At 42.5% G+C, this 12,250-nt stretch overlaps 1 protein-coding gene across 1 annotated transcript in view; it reads left to right on the forward strand.

Moving 5' to 3' along the window:
- The window catches only part of syne2b (spectrin repeat containing, nuclear envelope 2b), a 151,644-nt gene that overhangs the window by 64,845 nt on the left and 74,549 nt on the right, over positions 1-12,250 (forward strand). Inside the window, exons 57-66 of the mRNA XM_074661006.1 lie at positions 68-319; positions 618-773; positions 1,107-1,348; positions 1,766-3,833; positions 4,328-4,662; positions 5,125-5,269; positions 5,955-6,155; positions 6,365-6,624; positions 7,466-7,625; positions 11,536-11,691. Coding sequence (XP_074517107.1) covers positions 68-319; positions 618-773; positions 1,107-1,348; positions 1,766-3,833; positions 4,328-4,662; positions 5,125-5,269; positions 5,955-6,155; positions 6,365-6,624; positions 7,466-7,625; positions 11,536-11,691 — 3,975 coding nt within the window. The remainder of the gene's footprint in view (positions 1-67; positions 320-617; positions 774-1,106; positions 1,349-1,765; positions 3,834-4,327; positions 4,663-5,124; positions 5,270-5,954; positions 6,156-6,364; positions 6,625-7,465; positions 7,626-11,535; positions 11,692-12,250) is intronic.

The raw sequence follows: 12,250 nt of genomic DNA on the forward strand, positions 1-12,250 counted from the left end.
AAACGGTAGATGTTTGAAACGTCAGACTTTTTCCTGCATTAATACTGGTGTTTTGTGTCCACAATAGGAGCAGGTGTACAAGGTTGACAAGATATCACCCGCATCACTGCAGGCAGTTCAGAAATCTTCACCTGACGTTATCTGGAGTGAGGTAACCCTGGTGGAAGGATTTCCCTCTCAGGAAAACAAAGCTCAAGCAGAAGGGAGAGTTGTGAAGACTGAGAAACTTGGATCTGCAGAAGGATCCGCCATGAGGAACATCTTCACAGAAATACAGCTACTCTCAGGAGGGACAGGACCCAGCAGTCAACTCACTGAGGTATCATTATTACTGTGTGCCACAATGTCTTTTTTAAAACTGCCACTAGGAGTCACCAAAGTTAGAAATTGTCAAAACCTACATATAAGGGGCTAGATGTAAGAATCAGAAATTGCTTGTTAACAGTGACACCTGTGGCCATTAAGTCAACGACATTCAGCGTCCTGTTGCTCGCGCTACGAAAAATCTGTTTTGAATATTGGTCCTAAATGGGCTAAACAGACTAAAGCAAGATTCCTTTTTTTATATTTGATCATGCTTGGACCTCACCAAAATAAATGTGTTTGTGTTTCTTAAGGGTAAACCACTGAAGGATGCTCCAGAGGCTCTGACTACATCCACCAGTGATCTGGACAACCGTCTAAGCAGGCTGGTGTCTAAAGTCCTGAGCTGCAAGAACTACCCAGCTGAGCTCAACCCGACAGCCATGACCCAGCAGCTGGAGCAGGCTCAGGTGTGATTCAGATTGACAGGGTGCATGACTCACTAGAGAAATAAAAAAGTGATTTATGACAGCAGATTTGTAGAGACTGGTGGAGTTGGACAGCAGGTTGGGTAATAATGCCAAAGTACCTCCAGAATTGGGCATCTCTGATGCTTATCTGTACCAGCCTGTTCCAAAGGTTGATATTAAACATCAAGTACATATTTGTCAAAATAATTGCGCTGTGGAAATAAACCCCTCATAGCATTTTACTTGTGTTTAGTAATAAACAGATAAACACAACATTTATATTAAAACTACAGGCTTTGAATAACTGCGTTTCCTTTCGCCTGCTGAGTACAGGAGTGCAGAGAAACTGCCCAGACACAGGTGTCCCTGCTGTCCCAGCTGAGAGGAGCTGATGCCGAGAACAAGGATGCTCTGGAGCACGTGGAGGACCGGTGGAGTTCTGCTGTTCAGGATGCAGCTGCTGTCGTCCAGACTAAAGAGGCCCAGCTGCAGATGGTGAATGATTATTGCAGACAGAACGAAGCAGCCAAGACTACGCTGGAGAGACTAACCGCAGAACTGGATGCTGTCAGAATGTGAGTTGCCATCTATGGTCTCCTTTTAATTTGTTAACTGAAGGTTGGAGTTTAAGTTACTATACCAGTGGTTCCCAACCTTTTTCATTAGGGGAACCTTTTTCTATCATTGAGCAAACTGACGACCTTTGACTAAGTGATATATTTTATGGATATTTCTTATTATATTCAATGCATAACAATAACAGTACAGAACTGATAAACTGTACAATTTACCCAAATAGTAAATGCAATAGCTGAAGGAAGGAATTTATTTTTTGTTATAAAATGTTATTGGTTTTAAAGATATACATTGGAAACTATTAACAACAACAACAACAAAATTACATACTACTAAACAAAACATCAATCAAAAAGAAAACAACATATTTAAAAAATGATGCTCATGATTTAAAAACTTGACTGTTGTTGTTTCAGGTCTCCAGAGGAGAGCAGCTCCAAGCAGGCAGAGCGACTCTGCTCCTTACAGAGGAGTATCGAGGAGAACAGAACAGTACTTGGGGAGTTGCTCGTGACCCACACCAAGTTATTCCCCAACCTCAGCTGGTTTGAGCGAACAACCGCACAGACTGAGCAGAATAACCTCCAAGGGAAGTGGAGAGGCCTGGAAAGAGCTGTGGAGAGGACCTCGTATCACACAAACGTCCATTCTCACGACACCAGCAGTCTTCTGTCGGCGATATCGGGTCTTCAGGAACGTTTGGAGACAACCGGCAAAGACCTTGAAGCCAAGACTTCTTCAGGTACTCAGTGGAACTGCAAGAAGGCGCAGCAGCTGATGGTGGCAAACGCTGAGGTCAAAGCTGCCCAGCAAAAATACCTTTATTTACAGCAGCTGTTAGAGGCATTACAACTCCGCTCACGGAGGGAGAAGGATACAACAGATATACAACAGGGGCTCCAGAGGGTCAAAGCCCAACTTCACCACACAGAGGAACTTGTGTCCTCTCAAACTCAGAACAGCAGCAACCCCATCATGGAGAAATTGATCGTGGTGATGAGGGATGGCCTCGCCTGGGCGAAGCAGACAGAGAGTGACATCGAAGGCAGGAGGAAGAGGGTGGCTCTCCTCCCTGAGGAGGTGCACCGGCAGCTCAGAGATCTGAAGAAGCTGCAGTCTGAGGTCCTGACCAAACAGGGCCAACTGGAGTCACTGGTGGAGGACGTGACGGAGCTCCTGCCTCAGCTGGACCAGGCTGAGGAGGTGCCCGTGGTGCGTTCCTCTCTGGAATCCCTTGAAGAACTGTCAAAGTCGACTACTGAGAAGCTAGCTAAGGCTGTGAGAGAGATAGAGTCAGGACTGCAGACCAGAGAAAAGCTGTCGGAGCAGATCGCTGACTTAGACTCCTTGGTTTTGGCTCATCTGCACAGAGAGGCCTCCAGGAGTCCAGACACTGAGCTCAAGAGCCCGAGTGAACTTGATCGTAGAGCTCGTCAGATCCAAGAGACCCTGGCTGAGGCTGAGAAGCAGGCCGCCGTCTGTGAGGCTCTTTTAATGAAGAGTAAAGACATTGCCTCTGAACTCAGCATCACAGAGAACTGTCAGCTGTTTGACAAGCTCACCGACCTCCAGGAGGACATCAGAGCCATCGGCAGCTATGAGAAGGCCAACAAAAAGGAGCTGGACGAACTCACCCAGACTGCAGATTCGAGCAAGAAAAACCTGGTCGCCGTTGAAACGAGCCTGAGGCAGATGTCAGGGGATCTGAGCAGACACAGGTTCCCCATCACAAGCGAGACCCTGCAAGCTTTGGAGCCTTTCAAGCACATGCTTTTGGAGCACAAGTCCCAGGTTGATCTTCTGCAGCCTTGGAATCCCCAGGAAAAGACGAGGGAACTGCACTCGGTCATTTCTGAACTTCTCGGCAAAATGGCCACCCTGGAAATGAACGCCAGAGGTCACGAGAGGTACCTGAACCAGAGGCAGTGTGTGGAGGACCTCAGGGACAACGTTCAGGAGCAGGTCCATCAGACCAAAGACGACAGCAGGGCGCTGGAGGACAAGTACAAAATCTGCCAGACCCTCCTCGCACAGCTTCCTCTAATAAAGCACATGTGTGAGGAGGCTGGCTCCAAACTCCAGATGATCTCCGCTGATCTCTACCCCTCGCAGCTGAGCACAGAGCGACAGAGGCTGAAACAGAACGAGGAGAGCCTCGGCACCTTGGAGATGGTTCTCTACAACAACCTCAGCATCATCGAGTGGAACCTACTGAAGGAACTGGACCTCGACTCAGAGAAGGCAAACACGCAGGCCTTCCTCAAAAAGTCCCAGCAGGAGCTTGAGATACTCCCCATGTTGGATCCAAATGAAACCGTAATTGACGACGAATACCAGAGAACCCTGTCTTTGAAAAAGGCCGTAGAGTCAAGAATGAGAGCACTGGGGGTTCTGGAGCAGAAGAAGGGAAACAGATCAGGAAGTGGATCCCAGGATCTGATTGACTTGAAGAATTCAGTCCTCAGTGACTGTGACTCACAAATGGCAAGTAGCATTGTTCTTGTTTGTTTTTTATCCGTGTTTTTTGTGATTTTCAAATGTTTTTATGGGTTTGACAATGACTTTTCAATAAGTTTAGACAATCATATCATTCTGTGTCTGAGATATTACATTATTTTAAGTAGGGATGCACCGATACCACTTTTTTTCAGACCGAGTACAAGTACTTACATTTGGGTACTTGCCGATACCGAGTACCGATACGAGTTCTTCTCTGTGCAAAAAGACCCTTGTTAACAGCCAGCTGGAGGGTGTGAGCGACACACGGCAGGCGTGGGAGTCCCGCATACGAGGCGGTGCACCGCGACTGGCTCTAGGTCGGCTTGGAAAGGCTCGGGGCGGTATCGGACCCGATACTGGTATTGGTGCATCCCTAATTTTAAGACATCTACAAAATGAACTGAAAGCCAGAACTGAAATGCTATAGCCCTAATGTGATTAGAGTATGTAAATGAGACGTTGTGTTTATTATATTTTAGGAGGACCTCACGCAGGTCAAGGAGTCTCTGAGAAGCTACACGTGTGCCGTTACACAAGCAACACGATTCCTGAGAGACATTGAGGCGTCTCTGCTGCCGCCGCAGGGCTCTGCTGGACTCTGCTCCGACAGCCTGGAGGAGACCCGGCAGGCTCTGGCCTCGCTGGAGCAGCAGTTCCAGACCCACATGGAGCAGCTCCAGAGCCGGGCCGCCCTGCACCCTTACCTGTCCCGCAAGAAGGGGGAGCAGCTCCAGGAGAGCGTTCTGAGCCAGCTCCTGGTGAGGGTGTCCACCCTCCAGGCGACGGGCAACATGCGACTGGAGCTTCTCCGCAGGTAAATGGGCTTCTCAGTTTCTCTCATAAAAGTCTGAAAGATGCCAGTGTGTGTCTGCAAAGAGAAAGCAAACTTACTAAGCTGCTAATTGCTTTGGTAGCAGCACAGACCACCCACCCCATGTGCATTATTTTTTGGTAAAATAGTATATATTTTACGCAGATCCAAGATCAGAAGTCTATATGACAGTCTTACACAAGCATATCACATTCATTTTGCATTATTCAAAGAAAGATAGAACTTTACAAAATGCTTTAATATATAGTTTTCAAGAGTAAAAACAGTGGGAAACATTCAACAAACTGGTCCACAAAACACACATTACCTGGAAGAGACTGCAAAACCTATAATAGACTTTACACTACACAGTCATTCTCTGCATTCAGATTTCTTTGTGCATGTGAGTCCAAGCAATATCTTCTTTTTATTGGTCATTAACAGATCAATAATTCTGTCTTTCAGTTGTGCAGAACATCACAGGAAATACACCGAGTGCAGAGATGAGATCCTCCAGAGTGTGAAGAGCGCAGAGAGCAGCCTCTCACAGTTCATCTGTCAAAAGGTCACCTGTCTCGCTGACTGCACCGACCAGCAAACCAAGCTCAGAGTACGTATGAGACCAGGGACCCCTGTTTATTACCAATATGTTATGTTTCCAAGTAAAATTTATGTCAGAAAAAATTAACAGCTTTTTGTCTTTGATGTGTTCTGCTTGCAACTGTTGATTTCTTTCTCTTTTATAAGATTTTAACCTCATAGTTAGATTGATCACTGTTGCGCCTTAAAAAAATAATAATTACAAAGCCAGAAGAGGGAAAGTTTAAAGAGATTAAAGTGGTAAATTTACAAAAAAACTCAAATCAGTATGTTGTTTTCTTCTGAGTAGGCCCAGTTCATTGTAATGTCTCTTCAAAGTCTGGATGCTGATGGTAATCTAGTGATTCAGGGCTAAAATCACGAGTAGTTCCTTATTGCTAAATCTGATTGCACAGTATAATTTGATGAGGTCATCAACTGCAGGCATAACACACGGCAAGCGACGGCGTTTGTGGTGTGATGAGGTTGATTCAACCATGCAAAGTGAAGCGATGTGGTTCCTTAACAAAAAAAGTTTTTCTCACAATTGTATGAATTTATAATCTCAGAGAATATCCAAGTATTTTTCTCATAAATCTATGACTTTATTCATGTAAATTCTGAGTTTATTACCCCATCCCTCGGCACCAATGGGCCTAATAACGCCATTGTACTTACCACTTAACATTGACTTATTAAAAGACTTTGTTGTGCAGGTTCTGTCTGAGGAGGTGGAGTCCCTGCAGAGGCGTCTGGAGGAGCTGAAGGAGTGGTGCCCAGAGCAGAGCTGTCGTGGAGGCAGGGAGGCCTCCGTCGCTGCTGTCTGGAAACGCGTATCAAGTCTACGCCGTTGCACACGAGAGCTCACGACTCGTAGTAAACAGAGGATCGCAGAATGGAACGAAATCACCAACAGTGTAAGTAAAAGTACAGTGAAAATATCTACGACTGATTTTAATGAATATTCAGTAAGAGCAGTTTAAAGAAGAAATTGCTTGAACTCTAGATTAAACATCTAACTTCTTAGCCGTGCCTTTTCAAGTCCCCAGTTAAATCAAACTAAAACGCCACATGCTCATTTTACTATGAAGTATTATTAAGACAGTGTGCCATCCCCTCCTCTCAGTTGGAGAAGGCCTCCGCTCTCCTGGAGCAGGTGGAGGCGGAGCTTCCTGACGGCTCCCGGGCGAAGGCATCCACCGAGGACCTTCACGACCTGCTGCAGTCCTGGGAACAGTACCAGGACAGACTGGACTGTGAACATCGAGCCCTGTCCGCACTGGAGCTGCGCACTGCCAGGCTGCTGGGTGTCCCCGCCCACCTGGAGCAGGCTCCACTCACTCCGCTCTGTCAGCAGCTGCAGGCGATGCAGGGGCGATACGGCAGGTAAGATCGAGTTTAACTTTATGATTGCAAGTAGATTTCAATTACGAGGAATTTGCTTTGGTGTATTGGTGCATGACAAACATAGCAAAGTAAACACAGTAAGAGAAAATTAAATAAGAAAATAAATGTAAGTTCAAAAATCAAGAAACTAAAATATAGAATAGAAGAAAATTACAATATAAACATGAAACAAATACTATAAAATAAACAATATATACAATATAGAAGAGAATTACAATGAAAATATGGAAAAATACTATACAAAATGTGCAATATATCTGAATTAAAAGGAAACTTATAGAAGAGAATTGCAGTGAAAATTTGAAAAAATACTATAAAATATGTACACTATCTGAATTAAAAGGAAAACCGCATAGAAAAGAATTACATTAAAAATATGAAAAAATACTATAAAATATGTGAAATATATCTGAGAAAGAAGAGATGTGCAGTTTTTAAGGGTGGTAGTTTTGTGCAGGAATGTGCAAAATTTTCCAAGGAATGTGCAAAGCTTCACAATATGAAGTTTAAAAAATTCACAATGATTTCAGATTTTTTTATTTCCAAGGCAAAACAAAAGAACTCAGTTTCCCATAAGCCCTGTTATGGCTGAATAAGCAATCAGGGGAAAGTGGGTCGGCCACAGACTGCAGTGCCTCTGAGGTTGTGCTGTTATTTAAACTGACAGTCCTTTAACTGCCATGAGGCTCTGTGCTTTAAATCTAATGGTGGATTTTATTCTCAATGCAACCTCTCACCTTCATGGATTTAAGGTAAGAGGCTGTAAAGTTGTTAAATCCTTGTTGGACGTATGTGTGTGTGTGTGTGTGTGTTTTGACAGTGTGAAGCAGAGGAGCAAGGAGGGTCTGAAGGCAGCCAGGACGGAGCTGGAGGAGAGGGAACAGGTTCGGGAGGAGCTGCAGGGCGTCCGGGTTTGGCTGGAGGCTGCAGACGGTCTGCTGTCAGAGATGGAGCAGAGCAGCAGCACACAGGAGCTTCAGGTGGGACTCTCTTTCTAAACTAGTGGTCACCAGGGTTACACCACAAAGCTCTGGTTTGTTTTCTATTGTCGGAATCCTAAAGAAAAAGTTTCACAGTTACACTACCGCACACCAGAAGTGCATTCATTTAGATTTCGTTGGTTGAACACAGTATTTTGTACTTAAACAACTCAATTCTGCCAACAACATCACTGTTGTTCTCTTTTATGCTTCACCACTAACTAATACCAGCACTTTGCAACAGGATGTTCATCTGCCATCTTTTCCATATGAATCCCTTTGTTTTGATGAAGCTGTATGCGACCCAAACAAATGTCACACGCTCTCAGAAGTAGCTTGCTAGTACCATTAGTTTAAAATGAATGTGATTGGGTGTATGGAAACAATTTCTCCATCTACGTAGACTGAGAACTAACAGTATTCTGATGGATTAATGCAAAGAATTTTTTATTTATATATATATATATATATATTTATATATATATATATATTTATATACATATATACGAAGCTTGGAGAGGGGGTTAATATTTAGGGAAAATCAGAGAGAATTAGAGATTAGAGAATTTCTGAGATTTAAATGGTAAATTTATGGAAAAAAAACTATAAATTTACGAGGAAAAAAACTGAAATGGGCATGTTGTTTTCTTCTGAGTCGGCACAATTTTCTTCATGTCTCTTCAAAGTCTGGATGCTTATGATATTCTGGGCCAAAATCACGAGTATTTCCTTATAGGTACATCTGATTGCAAAGTATAATTTGATCCAACCTTGCAAAGCAAAGCGATGTGGTTCCTTGACAAAAAGAAACACCATTTTTCAGATTTCTTTTTTTTTTTGTAAATTTGTGACTTTATAATGTCAGAGAATATTACATTTTTTATCTTGTAAAGTTGTGAGTTTTTTTCTTGCAAATTTACGACTTTAATCTCAGAGAATATACAAGTTTTTTCCTCGTAAATTTATGAGTTTTCTTCTCGAAATATCATCCGTAATTTTTATTTATTTTTTATCTACAATGGCCCCAATACGGTGCCATACAGATATGTATGCTGTAGCAGAAAAAAAACATTCAGTTTAATTTCAGTTGAACTTGAAACCCTCCCAGGACCCCCTGAAGGACCTCTGGGTGTCTCCAGATCTCATCTTCATCTGAACAACACATCACAGTGTACTCAGAGTTGTCAGAGAGTGTGTCTCTCCCTCCGGCCAGTGGAGTGTAAATAACGAGTGTCTAATGAGAGACGACAGTTTCATCGTCTGAGCTGAAAACACAATGATGCGTTTGTATTCACTCTAACCAACATTATAGCTCTTTGCTGTTTTTTTATAAACAGCTCATGAAACACACATTCAGCGAGAAATGTCCAGCACCACTGAAAATGATGCATTATAAACATTATGACAGTTTGATTAATATTACATACAGTGGGTAGTGTCAGTCTGATTCTCATGTGCTCAGCTGGGAGCTGGCTTACAAGTACTGGTAGTAAACGACAAGGTTTTGGTCTCAATAGATGCTGAGAGAAAGAGGCGGTTGACTGTGTGGTGCAACTGTGTCCAGTAAATATGAAACGTCTGAATCTAACCGTCGGCTTGGCCTCCGGCCCGGACGCTGTTTGGTGTTCACGTCTATGAACCCACCAACCTGCAGAATCACTCTGCCCTTTGTCCCGAAACCTGAGCAGAGGCCAACATCTCCCCATCCACACACACACACACACACACACACACACACACACACACACACACACACACACACACACACACACACACACACACACATCTCCCTTCCCCTTGCATAGGGTCTGTGTTGATGAAAGACCCTCCCATCCCTCCCACTACCCTCACCCCTCCTCTTGTACCAGACACCTTTTGTTCAGTGTTGTAAGTGGATCTTCCAGGTGGCCTTTGTAGCCAAGTCATCCCATGGACACAAACACACATTTCTGCTGTACTTGTGAGGGCCCTCACGGACATAATACATTCTCTAGGTAGGACCTAACCTCAATGTAAACCTATAAACAAAGTTTGAACCTTCAAATAACAATTTCAAGAAGTGAGGACCCAAAGATTTCTTCATCTTCTGAGAAGATTTTCTAAAATCTTCTCTAAATTTTCTGAAATCTCCTGCCTTTCTTACAATGTACAGACTTAATCTTAATCTCTATAAACAGATTCTGCATTCACATGTAGAATCTGTAGCAACGGGACAAGATTTTGGCATTGGAAGCGTTCTGGAACGGCGGAACGCATCGGCCGAAATGCAATCTAGGAACCCACCAGCTATCATAGGACGATGATTTCGATTTTAATTAGTTTGAAATTAGCTTGTAAACTGGCTACTTGTGGAACAAGTCCGTCCCATTCTCGTGAACGCGATATCCCAGGAACGCCTGGAGGGAATTTCTTCAAATTTGGCATGTCAAACGTCCCTTTGGACTCAAGGATGAACTGATAAGATGTTGGTGTTCAAAGATCATTGTGATCTCACAAAACAGGTTTTTGTCCATAACTCAAGAATTCATATGCTAATTATGACAATTTAACACAAATATCTATAAGTGATAACATTTTGGACAAACATGGATGTAAACTGCAATTTGAAGTAGATCGGATGGATGACACACAGACAGACAGAGATTCAATGCTTTACAGTTAGACGTATAAACTTTCCTAAAACGTCCCAACTTCTCCATTTCTTAAAAACAAATTGGTCCTCACAAAGATAGACATACAAGAACAAACACACCCACTCTCTCATGCAAAAAAAAAACGTCTCCCCGTACCCTCTCATCCTCCCATCCTTTGTATCACACACACACACACGCACGCACGCACGCACGCACGCACGCACGCACGCACGCACGCACGCACGCACGCACGCACGCACACACACACACACACACACACAAACATGCTCAGTTTCCCGTAGTGATAACAAGATGCACCTCCCTCTTCAGCAGAGCATCGGACGTATTCAGACCCAGGTAGTCTCCTCCGTATTATCTCACACATTTTAACACATTTACTTATTCAATATTATTGTAAAGTAGAATCGTATTGAATTGAAACTATTATAGAACTGAAGGACTTTAGAAGAGGTAGTTTCTGTTTGATGAAAGCATCACAGGAGAGAGAGAGAGAGAGCTGACTGCTAAACAAAGCACTGAGATCTTACAAGTCGTTTGTTTGGTGAGAGATGTAGATGAGATGTCGGTGTCCATTTGTTCCAAAATACTGCAGGATTTCCACTATTTGACTGAAAAACATACATATAAATTACACCCTTCTTGACAAAAGTGTTGCTGATGTTGATGCTTGTAGGAAAGCGAGGGATCACTGACTGTTAACAAGTGTAGTGTTTGTTTGAAGGAGGATTTTTTTCCAGTGTCGGCCCTCACAAAGCTGATTTGTTGCATGTTTGTGGCGCAAAATGTCACAAAGAAAATCAGTAAATATTAGCGCTGTAAAATCCAGAAGTCAAAATTTATTGGAAAAAAGGTAGATGTAATCATTTCTAAAAATTCAAAACATGTTTTTGTCTAAAAAAATATTCTGCTTCGATCCATATTTGTTGTCGTTTAGCCTTTCAAAAGCCTGTTTGCTGTCCTGCTTGCCACGCACAATGGGAGGCATGCTCTGACGAGTTATATTCATTAAAGAAAGTTAATTTAATTAAAATATTTTTTAGGGTTTGAAAACTTTTATAGAAGCTTTGAATGTAAAAAAAAATGACATTCAGTACAGCACTAATAAATAATGAGATTTTTTATTATTAGTTTTGCAGAACACGAAACTTTATCAGACTTTCAGTTTCCTCTTTCCAACATGTATTTCATCATCCTGCCTTTCTCGTGTGGTTTTTCTGCATCCTGTTTATTTACACGATTCTTCTCTCTGGTTTTAGGAGGTTCACAGCCAGCTGTGTACCCAGAAGGCTTTGCTCCAGCGCATCATGGAGAGCCTGAAGATGAAGTACTCCGACATGTACACGCTGGTCCCGGTGGAGATCGAAGGCCAGATGCAGGAGGTCACACAGTCGCTGCAGCACGTAGAAGCAAAGGTACACAAGACATGTTGATTTTAACGTAGCTGACGTAAAGCTCAAGCATTAATTGGCCCTTAAGGGGAATTTAGTTTTAGCAATGAACACAAAGAATCACAGAAAACAAAATATGGTAGTAGTTGGTTGGATATACAGGGAACATTGGAATTTCAGCAAAATGCTATTATTATTATTATTATTATACTTTTGGTAGCTTGAACCATTTATCTAATGGGATTACATCTGTATATGTCTCAGAAATGAATGGGAAAGAAAAAGAATAATTACTATGGGAACAGCCTGGCGCAGAAAATCCTGAAAAATTCAACTTGAAGTTAAATATAATTACATGCAGACGTTGTTCGTAATGCTGGACACATAATAAACTAACCATTAACAGACTTGCATTTTTTAAATCATTTTTAATCAAAGCTTTTTATTCTTTCCTTGAGAAAAATGACTACAGCAACCTAAACCTTCACAAATAATAAAACAATATGTACAGATAACTGTATATTCAAAAACAAAGTATTCAAAAACAAGGGAGCAGAAAAAAAAAAAAAAAAAATAATAATAA

The sequence above is a fragment of the Sebastes fasciatus genome, chromosome 15 (assembly GCF_043250625.1).
Source record: "Sebastes fasciatus isolate fSebFas1 chromosome 15, fSebFas1.pri, whole genome shotgun sequence".
Taxonomy (NCBI): Eukaryota; Metazoa; Chordata; class Actinopteri; order Perciformes; family Sebastidae; genus Sebastes; species Sebastes fasciatus.